At 38.1% G+C, this 15,603-nt stretch overlaps 4 protein-coding genes across 5 annotated transcripts; 1 reads left to right on the top strand and 3 right to left on the bottom strand.

Moving 5' to 3' along the window:
* Positions 1-3,872: 3,872 nt before the first annotated feature.
* LOC118437264 lies at positions 3,873-9,887 on the top strand. 2 transcript variants are annotated; one of them, XM_035856183.1, is made up of 4 exons: positions 3,873-4,107; positions 4,191-4,421; positions 5,004-5,141; positions 5,208-9,887. In XM_035856183.1, exons 2-4 carry the CDS (start codon positions 4,211-4,213, stop codon positions 9,440-9,442), a joined length of 4,584 nt encoding a protein of 1,527 aa, XP_035712076.1. In that variant the 5' UTR covers positions 3,873-4,107; positions 4,191-4,210; the 3' UTR covers positions 9,443-9,887. The 2 variants fall into 2 exon arrangements, with proteins under 2 accessions (XP_035712076.1, XP_035712080.1); XM_035856187.1 differs by having other exon boundaries at positions 3,873-4,113.
* Positions 9,888-9,932: 45 nt separating this feature from the next.
* Positions 9,933-11,356, bottom strand: LOC110854458. Its single transcript, XM_022102897.2, has 4 exons — positions 11,190-11,356; positions 11,052-11,098; positions 10,448-10,599; positions 9,933-10,361 (listed from the first exon to the last, which is right to left on the bottom strand). Exons 1-4 carry the CDS (start codon positions 11,246-11,248, stop codon positions 10,083-10,085), a joined length of 537 nt encoding a protein of 178 aa, XP_021958589.1. The 5' UTR covers positions 11,249-11,356; the 3' UTR covers positions 9,933-10,082.
* A 1,456-nt stretch (positions 11,357-12,812) lies between these two features.
* On the bottom strand, positions 12,813-14,216 carry LOC110845685 (zinc finger protein 506). Its single transcript, XM_035846536.1, has 2 exons — positions 13,405-14,216; positions 12,813-13,324 (listed from the first exon to the last, which is right to left on the bottom strand). The coding sequence occupies exons 1-2, from the start codon at positions 13,468-13,470 to the stop codon at positions 12,908-12,910; spliced, it is 483 nt and encodes a 160-aa protein (XP_035702429.1). The 5' UTR covers positions 13,471-14,216; the 3' UTR covers positions 12,813-12,907.
* LOC118434021 (zinc finger protein 358-like) lies at positions 13,618-14,286 on the bottom strand. Its single transcript, XM_035846664.1, has one exon. It carries the CDS (start codon positions 14,284-14,286, stop codon positions 13,618-13,620), a length of 669 nt encoding a protein of 222 aa, XP_035702557.1.
* Between the last annotated feature and the right edge of the window lie 1,317 nt (positions 14,287-15,603).

Genomic DNA, 15,603 nt, shown 5'->3' with positions numbered 1-15,603 from the left:
GGTGGTGGAGAAAATGTTGAGAATTGTGGTGGTGGAGGGACGCTAAGATCTTCCATGCACGCTGAGAGGTCACCTTGAGTTTGTGGCTTGGTGTCCACATCCTTCCCTTGAGTTTGAACCCTAGTATTCATATTAGTACTGATGCTGATTTGAGCTTCAAGTTTCTGGATGGTGGTTTGCGTATTCTTCATTTCCGCATGCATCCCCTTAACCTCGAGTTGAAGTGCTGATTTCTGGTCATCTTGCTGCTGAACTGTAGTTTGCATCCTGGTCAATTGTTCGTGTATCCAAGTAACTTCATCCTCCAATGCCGACTTAACATGACGTTGGAAATTTCCTATCTCCTTTTCAACAATAGCATGATTACTTTGTATGCATGATGCTAAATGCTTCTTGTATCTTCCTATTACTGCACCCAGGGTCTTTATCTTCTCATCAACATATTCTTGAAAAGGTATACTTGCTTGTTGAAGGCACGGGTAGTCGTGACCAATAATTCCGGTAAGGATAGGATCAGGAGAGGGACTATTATGCAAAGCTACCTGTTGCGATACCATTTGTTCTACATATTCCTGCCTATTCTCACAACGAATATCAAACTCACATAAAAGTTGTTTGACCCTAACTTCCAGGCCATTAACCCGAGCCCATAATGAATCAGTTTGCTCAATTAATTGTGAATTCTGATGGGAGGAAGTTAAAAGAAAAATGTGAGCAATTTCAGAAGTTAAAGAATCAAAAATCCTCTTAATCCTAACAAATTGATCGTGATTCTTATTCTGAGCTGTGAACATAATGTCGATATCCCTATTCAAAACGCTCAATTGATGCGCTATCGACGACGATTTGCAGTCATGATTTCGTACCGTGGAATTAACCAAGAAGGTAAGTGAGGTAGAATATACTTCTTTACCAAACTATTTACAAGTATTCCGAACAAGAGGAGGACCGCCGCGATGCCGAACACTTCCATCGTCCAGAGAAACGCCCCACGCCACCATGATGATGATACTAGGGAAGTTGTTTCCCTTAAGGTAACGTTGCCAAGGACATGAATCAGTGGGGTCACGTCGACAAATCCGAAGAGTTGATTGAGTAGGCCCATGATGTCGGACGTGGCACCAGGCACGAATTGAGGAGATATTTCAACGAAATGCGTAAAACACACTCCCTTTGGCTCAAAACTGTTCAAAACTGTTCAAACTTCACTGTTCCGAAAAACTCACTGTTTATTTTCCTTTCGCCAATTTGTGCGTTCACTATTAAACACAAAAAGGAGGTTTTCTTTCACTGAATTGTCTTTTTGCACTATTTTATCACTTAAGGAGGGTTTCGGCACCAAATTGTAACGCCCCCTGTTCTACTATGGGGTCTGCGTGTCCCGATCCACACCCACTTTCGTGGGTGTCCCTTATTTTGTGATTTTAATGCAATAAATTTGGAGAAGAAGTTCACTTTTTAAAGGAATATTATAAATATGTTTATTTATATCAATACCGACAGAAAAATATTGATTTACCAAAATGCTTATATTAATAAATATGTGGGAGAGCTAATGTTATATTTATATTTCCTAAAACTACTTAAATTTGGAACTTATTCTACTTTAAACTAATGATCTTAAAACTTAATAACCTTGATGGTTGGAAAAGTTAAACCTGCTGTTTCCGTGTCTAAAACTACACTCCTCGTTCTTCTCTCTGCTTACCGTATATATCTATTATCCTATGCTTATAATGTAGTGTGCTCTGCCTGCACTCGAGTGCATTCAAGATTACGGTTTGGTTAACCATGAGTGGCGAGTCACTACTTATACTAAATATGTTTCTCATTGTTTTCAATTTCCACATTTACCCTTTGATCAAATTGATTAATTACTTCACAATTATTGTTGACCACATTATGAAGTATAAACAATGTGAAAAATCTGCTTTACTAACATAATTGGTAGATATGGAAATTGAATACAAAGTTATGGATTTTTACTCTCACTCTCATTGCGGAGTGATGTATGAAAATCCATACTACCCTTCATGCAAACTAAATCTATGTAGTTTGAATCCCTTGACCTTTGGAATGCAAATGTTGCTTGTGCAACAGCATTACAAAGGTTGCAGTATATCTTCAAATTTGGAAAGAGCCATCATCAGTATTTACAAATTGATCTCTGTAAAGCTTTTTCGTTCGGATTTTGTGCATGATGCATACTAATTTATGTACGTTGTAGATTCAATAAATATCATAAAGTTTAGATAAAAATATGCATTTTAACAGAGTTGACAAAATAAATACAAAATATTTAATTATACAAAAGATATAAGTAGATAATATTATTGTATTATTTTAGGTATGCATTTAAATATTCTACTACGTACCTATGTAATATTATATTACATATGTATTACATATTACTAATATAAATATATATACATACTCAAAATGAAGGAATTATGCATCTAGCAAAATACAGACAACATTGTACTTCTTGCATATGTATGTACATATTTGTGGATATGATATTGATAAAGCAAGTACGTGGGATTAAGAATGTGCTAAGATTATTTATGAAAATCTGAGAAAAATTGGATTTTAGCGAAGGTTTTAGTGCGGATTGGGCGCCCCTTGAAAGTGGTGTGGCGAGCACAAATGGGGCCATGGCGTCAAACCTCTTCACAATTTATATCTTCTCTCGTGGTATTATTTTCCACATATCCACAGGTGACACGGCATTCATTATCTGTTGGGGTGTTCTATTCTTATCTAAGACAACTTCTAAAAATCGGTATGAACCACCTCGTTGGGTCTCCCAAAATGTAGAATTGTCAAATTTGACTTTATTTTCTGAGTTATGTAGTACCTCCATTTGGACCATCATGCCCAACTTTACCGACTCCTTCGAATATTCTGCACCGAAGACTCACTCCGCTATAACGACTTGGCTCATCTTCGAGCTGGAGTTGTGTTTTTGCATAACATAAAAATTTCCAAAATTTAAATTGGATAGGATAAGCTTAACAAGAGTTAACGTCGGATGGACGGACAGTCAGAACCCCTGGGTTGGGATAAAACTTAACACTGACAATTGAAGTCTCCAAGCGTATGAGTTCGAACAAAATAGTGTCAACCGATCTCAAATTTAATAAACATGAAATTTACAAACGACACGATCCGAAAATGCGCAGATTTTGCATCCAAAGAGGAGAAAGCCCGCAGTAAATTTAGACAGTATACTTTAGGGCGCATTTTCTTTTCTTTGGATGCAAGTGTCTCTCTGCGAAACCTGAGCATTGGTACATAAACATTGTCTTCTTGCAGATTTCATATTTATGTATTAATTTCTTGATTAATTGACACTAATTTGGTCAAAATAAGAGAGCATGGGCTGCGAAATTTCCATTGTGAATGATATATAATTATACATCTATCCACTATTATCATCAACAAACACGTGCATACAATTTAGAAACTCTAAAAAATAACCCTGGCTACCTTATTATACAAACCACTCTGTGGCATACATATTTATTACGAAGAACTGGCCCACAACCAAGTATCACCGGTTTCTGAGACAAATACACACACTCATCCTCGCCGGCTTATGGAGTGACCATACAAAATGCATATGTATAAAAGCCGCATACGTAACGTACATACATACATACATACATAAATACTGTATGTGTACATACATATATACAATAGGAAACTAGCAAAAAGTTGAAGGTTTTCCTTAATCGCTCTTTATTTTGTAGTAATGACGATCAACTTACTTACTGAATATGTATGTAGGAGTTAAGGTTTTTACCACAATTACGCTCGTCACGTACATACATATGTATGTATACTGCCAATCCCAGTATACAAAATATTTACTGATGTTTTACTAGGGATCTCAACCATACATATTTACTAAATTCCATTTAAATCTGGTGACTCAGTCAAAATTTGGACAGTTCAATTCTTATCGTCATTTATATTAAATAGTTGTCATTCTATTGCACAAATCAAATTATTGAGAAGATCTTCAGCTTCAGTATTTATTTAATTGCACATCATTAAACAAACTAGTCGATAAGTTGTGCTGACCAAGGAACAACGTGTTAACAAGTAAATGTTTGAGAAGCATACACTTTGACTTTGACTACTGATTTACCTGTGACTTAACAAATTTAACTATTTATTACGTCTAGGAAATACGGAAGAAATAAATATGATGATTAAATTGGAAAAAGATGCTTCCCTGATTTACACCGTGAATCATGAAGAGTACGCCAAATTTATCGCCGATCTCAAGTCTTCGTCTCGACATGAGATTGGCGAGTTGACGCAAGATTTTCTGAATTTGGAATTGCACCCGAATACCAGAGACCTGGCTGGATTGGCAGCCATGGTCAATGGTGAGAAGGAAAAGGGAGGCGTTGGTAAGTGGAATTATAGTGAAATTATACTAATTTTATTTTCCAATTACGTATACATACATGTAAGTTATATTTAGGTGTATGCACGTCAATTAAAATTGCCGCATAGTAAGATAAATAAATAGCTTTGACTGTCAAATAAACTTGCAAAAAATTAGCACGTTGTAATTAAATTACCATGAAAATCTGTCGTGACAAATTTTTGCAGTTTTTATTACTGCACGGTTACAGATCTGGTATTGATTTCTCGGTGTTAAAGTTGCTACCGCTTGGTACATAATATGTACCAAGAATTTTAATATTCTTAAAATTCTGCCGATCCGAAAAAAATTGCTACGAATGTGGTACAACTTGGATACGTATTTGTTATTAGGTACTACGACGTACATATTACTTATCAATACCATTTTGATAGAGTCATATCTGAATACCGTCTGGTATTAATACATATAATACTGGATTTCTAAGAGTGTGTTACGTCGCACGAGCATTTCTCATGTTTATTTTTTTTTTTATTTTTACACTTCAAAAATTGACGTGATTACCCTTAAATATCTCAAATCATATAATATCTTGAAATTCCAGACCTCTCCCAGCAATTCTGGCTACTGGAATATGTCCTCCTTTGCCGTGCAGCGTCTGAAAAAACGGGTTACCGAGGTGCAATATTTTACCGGAAGGAAAATCAAGAACGGCACGGGCAACTTATTATCGCTCATGGAGGTTAGTCTCTTGAAAAATATCCACATTTTTTAAATTTTATACCAAAAAAGCATTAAATCCCCCCAGGAACCAAATTCGAACCCGGCGACTGGCAAGCCGACTACGATGGCGTGGTCAACAACCGTCTCACCCCTCAAATCAATTCCGCCTGCACCTTCGGTCTCAATTTCGTGCAAAAATTCTCCACCGGAAGTGGCACCCCTCCTCTCAAAGTATCCATCACTGGACACTCTCTGGGCGGCTGGTTAGCCCAAATTTGCACCTTTGCCCTCAAATATTTGCACCTAAACGAAACCACTTTCGAATTACCCGCTAATAATTTCCCCTCCGAAAATTTCCACCCCCACTGCGAAGTATTCGACAGCCCCGGAGCATTCGAAATCATTCAGGGTTTATCCTCCCTCAAACAATTTCGCGTCTTAAAACTCAAAACTAAACCGCATTTCGGTCTGGACATTACCAACTTTGTGTTCACCCCGAACGGCGTCAACGTAGTTAACAACCATATCGGAGACATGTTCCTACTTCCGTTGGATGACGATATCATAACCGGAAATGGTGGTAAACCATCAAGTTTTTTAACCAGGCAAAATTTCACCTTTACAAAAACCACGCATGCAATGGCTCGCTTTGTTAGAGAGCTCATATCCAACCCGAATCCACGCTTGGTCCGCGTGGAAGAATGGATTTTGATCCTGTTTAGAAACTGGGACACGAAAAAGCACGTGTATCTTGATAAGCATGTCAACATTTTGAGCCTACTGGGTTCCTCAGTTAAGCATTTATTTACCACGAAATGGTCACAGACGACGAAAGAGTATGACGATTTTATGAAATCTGCCCTCCCCGTGGGCACCTCGAGTGGGGAGGAAGGCCTCAAAATTAATTTGCACACGCTCAGCGCCGGCGCCCAGGAGGTGGTCGAGCTGCTTAAAACGGTCAATATTTGGCAGACTTATCTCGGCGGAAATGGAGGCACCCTGAGAAATCCGAACCTTGAAATTTTGCAATCCTTGGTTGAAATCGTGGCAAGGTCCCCGACGAGAAATCCGATCTTAATTCCGAGCCAGAATTATTTCGTAATGTTACAAAATGCGGGTCTGGCCTTAAGCAGGATTGCCGAGATGTGTGGGAAACTGGAAAACTTTTCTGTGGCGCAGATAAGGTCGTGCAGTGACAGATATAGGGATGCGATACAGGATAAGTTTATTAGTTTGGAATTCGAAGAGGGACAAGAGCCTGTTACTTGGAGGGATGAATATCGACACGGAAATAGGAATTTGCTGAAACTATTTTGTCTTAAAATATGTGTATTAGTAGAAACAGAAAAAGGTGGGCTTTCTCGTAAAAATACGCTCATTTTAAAATATGGAGACGTTAACTTTACAAATTTAGCCTCTCCACCGGACGGAGTAAAATTCATATTTGTCGACTGCATTAATCATCTCAGCGATAAAATTGAGCAAAAACCAAGTATTCCTGACTGCCAAGTAACTTTCATAATACACGATCCTACCGGGACGACAAATAATAATAATAACTGGACAAATTTACGCATCGCAGACTCCAGTTTTCCTGAAATTTTGAACCAATCCATAAATTTGCAAGGCGTACCAGTCAAATTATCAGAATTTCTAAATTCTGCGTCAGGCTGTCAAGAAATTTTGCAATGTCTTTTCAACGATCCCGACAAATTGTATGTAGTTTTGCAGAAACGAGCCAAATTGGATATTGGTACTCTTCCAGCCTCGATTTTTGACAATGTCAACATCTACGTGGAACCTGAGCGTACCTTTAATTCGATGGAGGAAGCCGTTCAAATTTTTAAAGTCATCCTGGAAGGGTTCGAATTACCCGGAGTCATATTATTTTACGAGGAGGATGGCTTCCCAGATTTTGCAAAATTTTTGCAAAATTCTTTACAGAATTACGATCTGAAATATTTTATTCTGACGAGCGATGAAGATCCTGTCGCAAGTTTTCAACAATATTGTAAAAATCATTCAGAAACGGTAGTGGAATTGGTGGCGTGTAGAAGCCAGGGAAATTCGTTGGACTGGAAATTGCACTATAATCCAGATTTGTACCGGACAAGAGAAATCTTACCGCCAGCAATTGACACGAGGGGTCTGCACAAATGGGGAAAAGATGCGCCAGTAAATTTCAAAATTGCCGCCGGTCCCGGTGCGGAAACTTGGGAGGAAGTCTTGTCCATAAACTGTTTGCTAATTCCGGATAAAGATAACCTTTTAGAAAATTTGGGACTATCACAGCGTTCCGATCTGGATCCCGCCAATATTAAATCGGTCCATCTAAAACCAGGAACTGGCGGGAGCTGCGAATTAGTTTTGCATTTCATCGATTCACAGCCAGCTCTAGTGATTCAATTAGAAGGAAAACAACCCATTCACGAAAACGGCATTTTTCCCGACGGCGGGAGCACAGAGAGATTTCTAATGTGCATCTCCGACAGTCCCGGGATGGGTAAAAGTTTCACCATGATGACCATGTGCGCCAATATTTTGCAAACTTCGCAAAATAATTATTGGGCGTGGGTATTTTTCATCCAACTTCGCGACCTCACAGGTTTCGACCGTCTCGCCAAATCCTTACTGGAACGACTCGATGAGGACAACGTGCCCGAAACGTATCTCGAACTGGACAGTATTGTACCCTTTTTAGCGCAAAATTTAAAACTCGATTCCATCTCGAGTATCGCATTCCGAGCGATGCTGACTGGTCACAATTCGTCCAAAATATTCTTAATCCTCGACGGTTTCGACGAACTCGCAAATTCCAATAAGCAACTCGTCTCCCGGGTTTTGAAAGGGTTGCGAATAAATTCCTCCGTTAATATCGCCATGTCCACGCGGACGAGAGACAACCTCCTCGTGGAGACTTCCCTGGGCATAGTTTCGCACCATTTACTCCCCCTGGGCCAATATGAACAGTTCCTCTACGATATTTGGAAAGGGGTAATTCGCGACGAGAAAGATCGCCTCGCCACGTATTCATCCACGCTGATGCGGAAAGTTCAAAATTCCTTTGTTACCGACAATAGTAATTCCTTTTTAGGAATCCCGCTCCACATGAAAATGCTCAGCGTCGCGTTTGCCACCCCGGCCCGCAATTTTTCCTCCGGTCTGATCAATCTCGACGAAGCGGTCCCTTCGCAGTACAGCTTGAGGATCTTGATTGATCAATTTATCGATACGAAATACAAGATTTTCTTCTTCAACAAGTTAGGCTTGAAGGATGCCGGGATTTGGGACGATTTAAGGCCCAGTCTTACCTGGAAGTTTGAACGAGAATTGGAATTCTTGGGGGGCGATATGCTCGAAATTGGACGCGACGGCTGGGACGCCTTAATCTGGGAAATTTACAGGGTGGAGAGAAAAAATTTGCAAATTTCTGAGGATGACGCATCCAGAGAAATATATAGAATCGGTTTGGTCCAGGGGTCGCCAAAACCCGAATTTTTGCACCGATCCATTGCAGAATCGTACGTGACAAATTTTATTTTCAAATCGTTCAAACAATTTTCCCAGGATGAGAGGCGCCATGGCGACGGAGAAAATGGTGCTTTCGCCCAAAAATTATTCGTCGCCGGGAAATCCGCCGTTCTAGAGATAGGGCGTCGCTTAATTAGATCATTTCTGAACGAACTGGTCAAAACTGATGACCAGATTTTGTCCCAACTTCGGGACGGAAGTCTACCCCGAATCGCCACGCGTGGCGTGGATGATGACATTTTGTCCTGTTTTTACGAACTCGTCCGTCTCGAGCATAGTTCTACAGATTTATTTGGATTTCTCGCCAACACATTTTTCAACTGGGGCCAAACTTCACGCTATATTCTGGTTTTGTTCGCGTTAAGTGGACTCTCAGTAATTCCGATGACGCAGACCACGCTGGAAATTGTGTTTATGCTTATTCGCAGTTTCCGGTTGCAAATTGGGGAAAATTCCATAGACGAAATAATGGAAAGTCAGCCCAGTTCGAGCAATGAGTTTGCCATAATTAAAAGTATTTTACTGTATACACCCGACAACTTGGCGTGGTACAGGTTCAGGGCGGATTTTAAGCCGTTTTTGCTAAACAAGGAGTCAGCAATGAGTCAATTTGGCCCAATTAGTAAAGATTTGTTGGGTAAAGAAGAGGTCAGAGATAGGTTGGAGGAACGCTATGGAATTTGTGGGGATGAGTTCGAAACCAGTGTTAAGTTTGTGGACTGGCTGTTGGAATTTATGGAGATTTTGGGGAAAGATTTGAGGGCTGAAATATCTCGTAGGGACGCCTAAACAGAGACATATTTTTAGATACATATGGATTTGCATATTTCTCAAAATTATTGGAGGAGTAATTACTAATTTGGCGATAAAATACTTAATAACTGCAAAAATGTGTGTAGGATTTCTAATGTACACGAACTGCATAGACATCTGTAGCAAAAATACTTTTCACCCAATTTCAATACTTAATATTAAATTATTTGTAACTAATTAGCCATATATTTATCTATCATAAATTAATTTATCCATGAAATATATGTAGCATCATATGAAGGAATTGAGATTTTTTAAATAAATCCGTAAATTCCAGAATATTCATATATTTAATGTGAAATTTATACGACTTTATTGAGAGTAGTTAATTTACAAGAATGATGAATTGTTCTGAATCAAAATTTCTAATGATAAATATGTAAATATTTTACAGTTTAAATAAAAGTAAGATGTCATTTCAAAACTTTTATGCATCTTTGAATTCAAGTCCATTAATTAAGGAAGATCATATTTTTTTACAATATTTTGTACAAATACATAAACATATACACATACATATGCATATATCCTATTTTTCATTTATAAATGAGTTAAGGTCTACGAATTAAATAAATACAAGAATACATCATCATTAAAAAACATCTTTCAAACTCTCCTATTCCCAGTTCGGCACAGGATTCTGCGGATACAGCACATCCCACTGGTTGTACTGTTTCAGAAAATAGGCCCCCGATTTGTGACGATACAGCGGTGCGTTGTACTTCTTCTTGTTGCTGGGATAAGTTTGTTCGACATTTTCAACAAATCGAAAATTCGGATTTTCATCCGTTTTCGCCCCAATTTTTATGAATCTGTTGATACACCAGCCCAATTTCAGGTCCAATTTGTATCCACCTTCATGGGTATCTACGCCGTCTTGGTCACCATGGCCAACCTGGGAAATCAAATTTCCAAAAAAATAATGTAACTTTCTGGATTTCTTTACAGGAAAATTTTTAATTAATTAATTGTATTATTCACCTCTGTCCCTCCACTAACAATGATTCTGCATCGTGGCGTCGTTTTTCGGAAATTTATAAGGAAGTCGATCGTTTCCTGGCGCACACCGTCCAACGATGTGCACAACTTGTTAGCCCGATTGCTGCAACTTGTCGTGCTCTGAATTCTTATTCCTGTCAAAATATTAAAAATCCAGGAAAACTTTTTTGCATGATAAATTCTAAGTCTAACATTAACATTGCACTCTAAATAAATTTGTGTAAAATTTACTCAAGGTTGAGTAAAGAAAAATAACAATACAAATTTATCCAACGTGGCGTAAAATTTATCTATTTAACCGTTCACTCTTAAAAATAGTTTTACCCTTCTGAAAAAAAAATTCACTCTGAATTATGTAAACTAGATACATATGTAAATCTAGAGTAGCTAACTTGATAAAGAGTAAAATTTACTCTGGATCTAGTACAGCTTGCTTAATATAAAATTAAGAGTGAATTTATTTATTTTTCAAAAGGGCAACATTATTTTTAAGAGTGTTGGATAATTTTTGCCCAATTATTGTCATTCTCTTTGTTTTACTCAGCCTTGAGTAAATTTTACACATATTTATTTAGAGTGTATATACCAGCCTTATCCAGGAGCTGTTTCGCTTCGAAATGTGTTAGTCCATTGCTGAATAAGGTGTGAATAATTAAATAATTAAGTTCGGATTTAAATTGTATTTCAAAATTAATTTTGCTGCAAAAAAACTTAAATTTTATACCAGGATGCCATTAGGAATAATCCCAGCAATAGTATCGATATGTTAAGTTGGGGACGCATTATTACACCGATTTTTTTAGCAACACTAAAACTTTGAAATTTTCCAGCGAAAGATACGTAATGACACCCGATACAAAATTTTTGACTTGGCTTCTTCAACGACCAAAATGATCTGGCTACATAAATTTCTAGTCCGAAAGGTTACTTCAATTAAACCAATACTTTGTTCCATCAACAGAATCATCTCGGTGCAGGGTTCCCAGAATTTCGATTTCATCATCCAAAATGTTTATTTCTAAAATGATTTACATGCACACATACATACCTATTTTTGTTAGTTTGTTTTTCGAAAATTACGAAATCACAGTCCAGTTATATCATACATACACTACCAAATTGGAACCGGTTAATATACATACATAGGCGAAATAATTAAATACTTTGCGATTCTGTCGAACCCTGTTCCACAGTTGTAGAAACATACATAAACGGACCAATTTAGCTGGCAAGGATTAATTATTTGTCTCATGGATCTGTTGTTTTTGGATTAACGATGATATTTTTATCATGTCTCGAGTTTCAATGTGTCCGACTAAAATGAAGGGATAACCATGCCAAGCATTACCGTAGGACTGGATGTTGAGCAGTAGTGTATTGCGTATGTATGGCTTCAAATATATATTTCAGGACATGACTATTAAACCCATGGAACAAAAATGGTTATGCCAATTTTTGTGAAATCTATGTAAATATGTATATGTATGTATCTACGTTGTGGCAGAAGTTGTTGCAAATTTGGCATGCATCTACATTCACAAGCAAGATTTGCAAAATTGTTCTTGTCCAAAAAGTAACTTCCCAAGTCACCAGAACTGACCAGAAGTTATGCGTTATGCTGCATAGTTGTACATTCATTATTACATGGTTAAAGCAAATATGTAGTAAATATTCCACTGCGATGGATTCCACTTTACACACATTTTTGAAACTAAATATGCAGCAAAAATGAAACCTTAGCTTGCAAAATTGCATGACATACTATTCTTCGGTCACATTTTCTGCAACCAAACTTATATAAGGTAAACAGAATTTGATATTTATTTATCATATAAAGTGGAATATTTCAAGAAGAAATAAATCAAAATAAATCCCGACTTAAAAATTACGTCCTTAAAAATAACTACATACATATTACATAAATGAATATGTGGTCTTGTCAATGTGACCCAAATTAACACAGGATATCCCGTAATAGACAGCTGTCATCATCTATTGCGTAGGATGATTTACCGGCTCCCACATTTTACATGAGGTCACAACGTGACACTGGGATGTCCTCTTTAAATCTACATGCTTAGCTACGGTAACCTGTACGATGCGCAACTTTAAACTTGTTCAAGTACATTGGTCTTATTTAATAATCCGTCAAATAATTTAAAAATATAACAATAATGCAATGTTTATAATTTTATCGTGGAATGTCTCATTCTTCAAACATATGTACTTCTCGTTTCGAAATTCTGTATTGCTAGAAAATTTGGCTGGCTAAATTTTACTAATACATAGAAAATCTACATAAAAAACACTTACAAATAAAAAAACATTGTTGGAAGTTGGAACACAAATTTGCATACAGAATTCAAAACATAAAATAAGTATATAAGAATAGTAAATATTCAGTCAGTAAAATCAAGAAGTTGAAACGCCAATTGGTTCTGTTTACAATCGAGGTGGGGGGTCATTTGCCAGATCATGGAACAATTCTGAGGGATGAGCTTTTTTTAAATGTTTCCGGAGACTTGATTTCGCCATGAATGATATGTGGCAGTGATCGCAGGGGTGCCTGATGTTGAGATGAACGCTCTTCAGGTGTTCTAACATGCCACCCTTTCGGTCGAACTTCTTAAAGCACTCGGCGCACGTGAAGTTCTTCATTCCCCGGTGGACCCCATTTTTGGTCAGATCCGGTTTTTGACTAAAAGCTTTATCACATTCGTCACATTGGAATGGCTTCGGGTTGGCGCCGTGAAGGCGTTGGTGCACTCTTAAAGATTTACTATTAGCGTACTCCTTTCCGCACTGGTAGCAGAGCAGCTTCGCCGTAGGGTGGGGTGTCATAGAAGAAGTTTCTGAGCCCTGGAGAAAATATTGACAAGATAACATTTACACGGTACAGTAGCCGTAATCTTAAGGTCAATTAGCTATCCCTTACTAACGTTAAAATCAGAATTTTGAAGAGTTGGTGGCTCCAGGTTTGTAAGTTGAGTATCCTCCTCTTCCATTTTCAGGTCGATCTGTAATGCCTGTAGCCATAATTTTAGTTTTTAAATTTGTCCTCGGGTTTAAATCAGGTTTATCAAAATATCAAAATCAGGAAAAAACACCATAGACCATGTCACGAGATGGTGCATCAATGGACCATGGACCAATTATTTAGCAGTTTTAATTAACTTATTTACCCTTCGTTGTATTCCTGCTGTCTGATTTTTCAGTGAAATTAGTCCCGATCTTTGGGGCGGCGAGGGTGTTGATGATGGTGCTTCCTCAGTGACAGGATCGCCTTCGTTATCACTTTGAAGCAACAGATCATCGCCCGTCTCTTCGTCGATAGGAGGTAAAACGTCGTACGGATTGATTTCAATTTTGAATTCACCTTCCTCCACGTCCATCACTACGTTGACATCATCGTCACCAGCTTTAGGAATTTTGATTGCAGCTCCCTCTAACCCCATTTCACCTCCGACATCTGAATAAATTTGCTTCCAATGTTTCCGGAGACTTGATTCGTTCCAGAACGACTTATCGCAATGGGAGCAGGGATGCAAGCTTTTGCGATGAACGTTGTTCAGGTGCTCCAACATGCCAGATTTTCTGCAAAACATCTTACGACACTGAGGGCAGGGGATGTTCTTGACCTTCTTGATCATCAGGTGAATCACCTCTATGTGGGTGCGCAGAATTGATTTTGTACTAAAAGCTTTGCCGCATTCGTAACATTTGCATGGCTTCGGGTTGGCACTGTGGAGGCGTCGGTGCACTCTCAAAGAGTCACTATTAGCATACTCCTTTCCGCATTGGGGGCAGAGCAACTTCGCCATCGGGTGGGGTGTCATAGAAGAAGGTTTAGAGCCCTGGGAAAAATATTGATAAGCTAACAGCTACACCGCTAATAGTTAAGACTAAAGTACATGTACTGCTGCAATAATTTATTTTGCAAATTAATCATATATAATTTTAGTCCAAGAAATGTTACTAATTGCTTCCGAAGAAAATTTTAATTTTAATAAACTTTCAGCTTTCTATTTTTTACCTGTCGTTGTTTTGTTGCTGGTTGTTTTGGTGAAATTCGGCCCGATCCTTTCGGCGACGGAGGCGTTGTCGTCATTGTCGGAGGTACCTTTTGGGTGAGAGGATCGTCTGCGTGGTCACTTTGAAGCAACCGAACATCGCTTATCTCTTGGTCAATAGGGGGCAAAACGTCGTACACGCCGATTCCACTTATTCCCTGGTCGAGTTCAACTTTGAATTCACTTTCTACAGAAATAACCCGGTAAGCTTATCAAAATCACGTAACCAAACTACGCAACAAATACAATATACATTATCTTTAATCTGTGGTTTTGAATTTTGAACATAAGTTGTTTCGCAGTTTATACATTGATTGGTTATATTAATGAATTTGTGTGAATCCTGCAAGCTTCTGCCTGATTTCCGGTTTCAGATTATTGTATTAAATTTAATAAAATAAGCTACACTTACCCGAGCCTTGGAGTTGTGGTGGATGCGTTCCACAGATTAAATCTTCACCGAAAGCTGGCGAACGGTCAAAATCTAATAATTTTAGAAATCCATGAAAATATAAGCCATTTAAAATTAATTTCTCATTTTTTTACGTCTTACGAGTGACAATCTGTCTTCGCAACTTTCCGAGAACATCGTCCCCATCGATAACCTCGTTTGTATCGAGATTTTTGAACGTGACGGTGTAAATCTTAAGCAGTTTTCGTCCCAATTTTTGCACAAGCCTATCAATCTTTTCAAACCGAGTGCCACATTCCTGGCAGCAATGGAAATCCTCACGAAGAAAACTATTGTCCATCATTAACATTGATAGTCTTCAGATAAGTTAGAAATGCCGGAACGTAAATCGAGCTGCACTTGCACCCTAAATGACACCCAATTTTACGACAAAACAAACAAACTCGTGGAGTTGACATGGCCAAGAAATTCAAAATTAATTTTTTACGACTGATAAAGTTTCAGAACCGAACACAAAATAAATAAACTTTGTTCAGAAGCGAGTGAAAAATGACAGTAGTCAGTAATTGAATTCCACGTGCTTGACAAAAATGAATGAGACTATAAACTGCGACTAATTTAGCTTTCCGCTGAACTCTATTTCTTTTTCATGTTGT

Source organism: Folsomia candida, unplaced genomic scaffold (genome assembly GCF_002217175.1).
Source record: "Folsomia candida strain VU population unplaced genomic scaffold, ASM221717v1 Fcan01_Sc001, whole genome shotgun sequence".
NCBI classification, from domain to species: Eukaryota; Metazoa; Arthropoda; class Collembola; order Entomobryomorpha; family Isotomidae; genus Folsomia; species Folsomia candida.
Note: the sequence above shows the minus strand (reverse complement) of the source record. Positions and strands in the feature narration are given on the sequence as shown.

Bases quoted from the DNA above. Each gene is read 5' to 3' on its own strand.
- LOC118434021 (XM_035846664.1), bottom strand. From the start codon at position 14,286: ATGGCGAAGTTGCTCTGCCCCCAATGCGGAAAGGAGTATGCTAATAGT.
- LOC110854458 (XM_022102897.2), bottom strand. From the start codon at position 11,248: ATGCGTCCCCAACTTAACATATCGATACTATTGCTGGGATTATTCCTA. The intron at 11,099-11,189 runs GTATAAAATTTA...CACCTTATTCAG, and splicing joins TTATTCCTAATGGCATCCTG to CAATGGACTAACACATTTCG. The intron at 10,600-11,051 runs GTATATACACTC...ATATTTTGACAG, and splicing joins ACAGCTCCTGGATAAGGCTG to GAATAAGAATTCAGAGCACG.
- LOC110845685 (XM_035846536.1), bottom strand. From the start codon at position 13,470: ATGGAAGAGGAGGATACTCAACTTACAAACCTGGAGCCACCAACTCTT. The intron at 13,325-13,404 runs GTTAGTAAGGGA...TATTTTCTCCAG, and splicing joins TTCAAAATTCTGATTTTAAC to GGCTCAGAAACTTCTTCTAT.
- LOC118437264 (XM_035856183.1), top strand. From the start codon at position 4,211: ATGATGATTAAATTGGAAAAAGATGCTTCCCTGATTTACACCGTGAAT. The intron at 4,422-5,003 runs GTAAGTGGAATT...TTGAAATTCCAG, and splicing joins GAAGGAAAAGGGAGGCGTTG to ACCTCTCCCAGCAATTCTGG. The intron at 5,142-5,207 runs GTTAGTCTCTTG...AAATCCCCCCAG, and splicing joins ACTTATTATCGCTCATGGAG to GAACCAAATTCGAACCCGGC.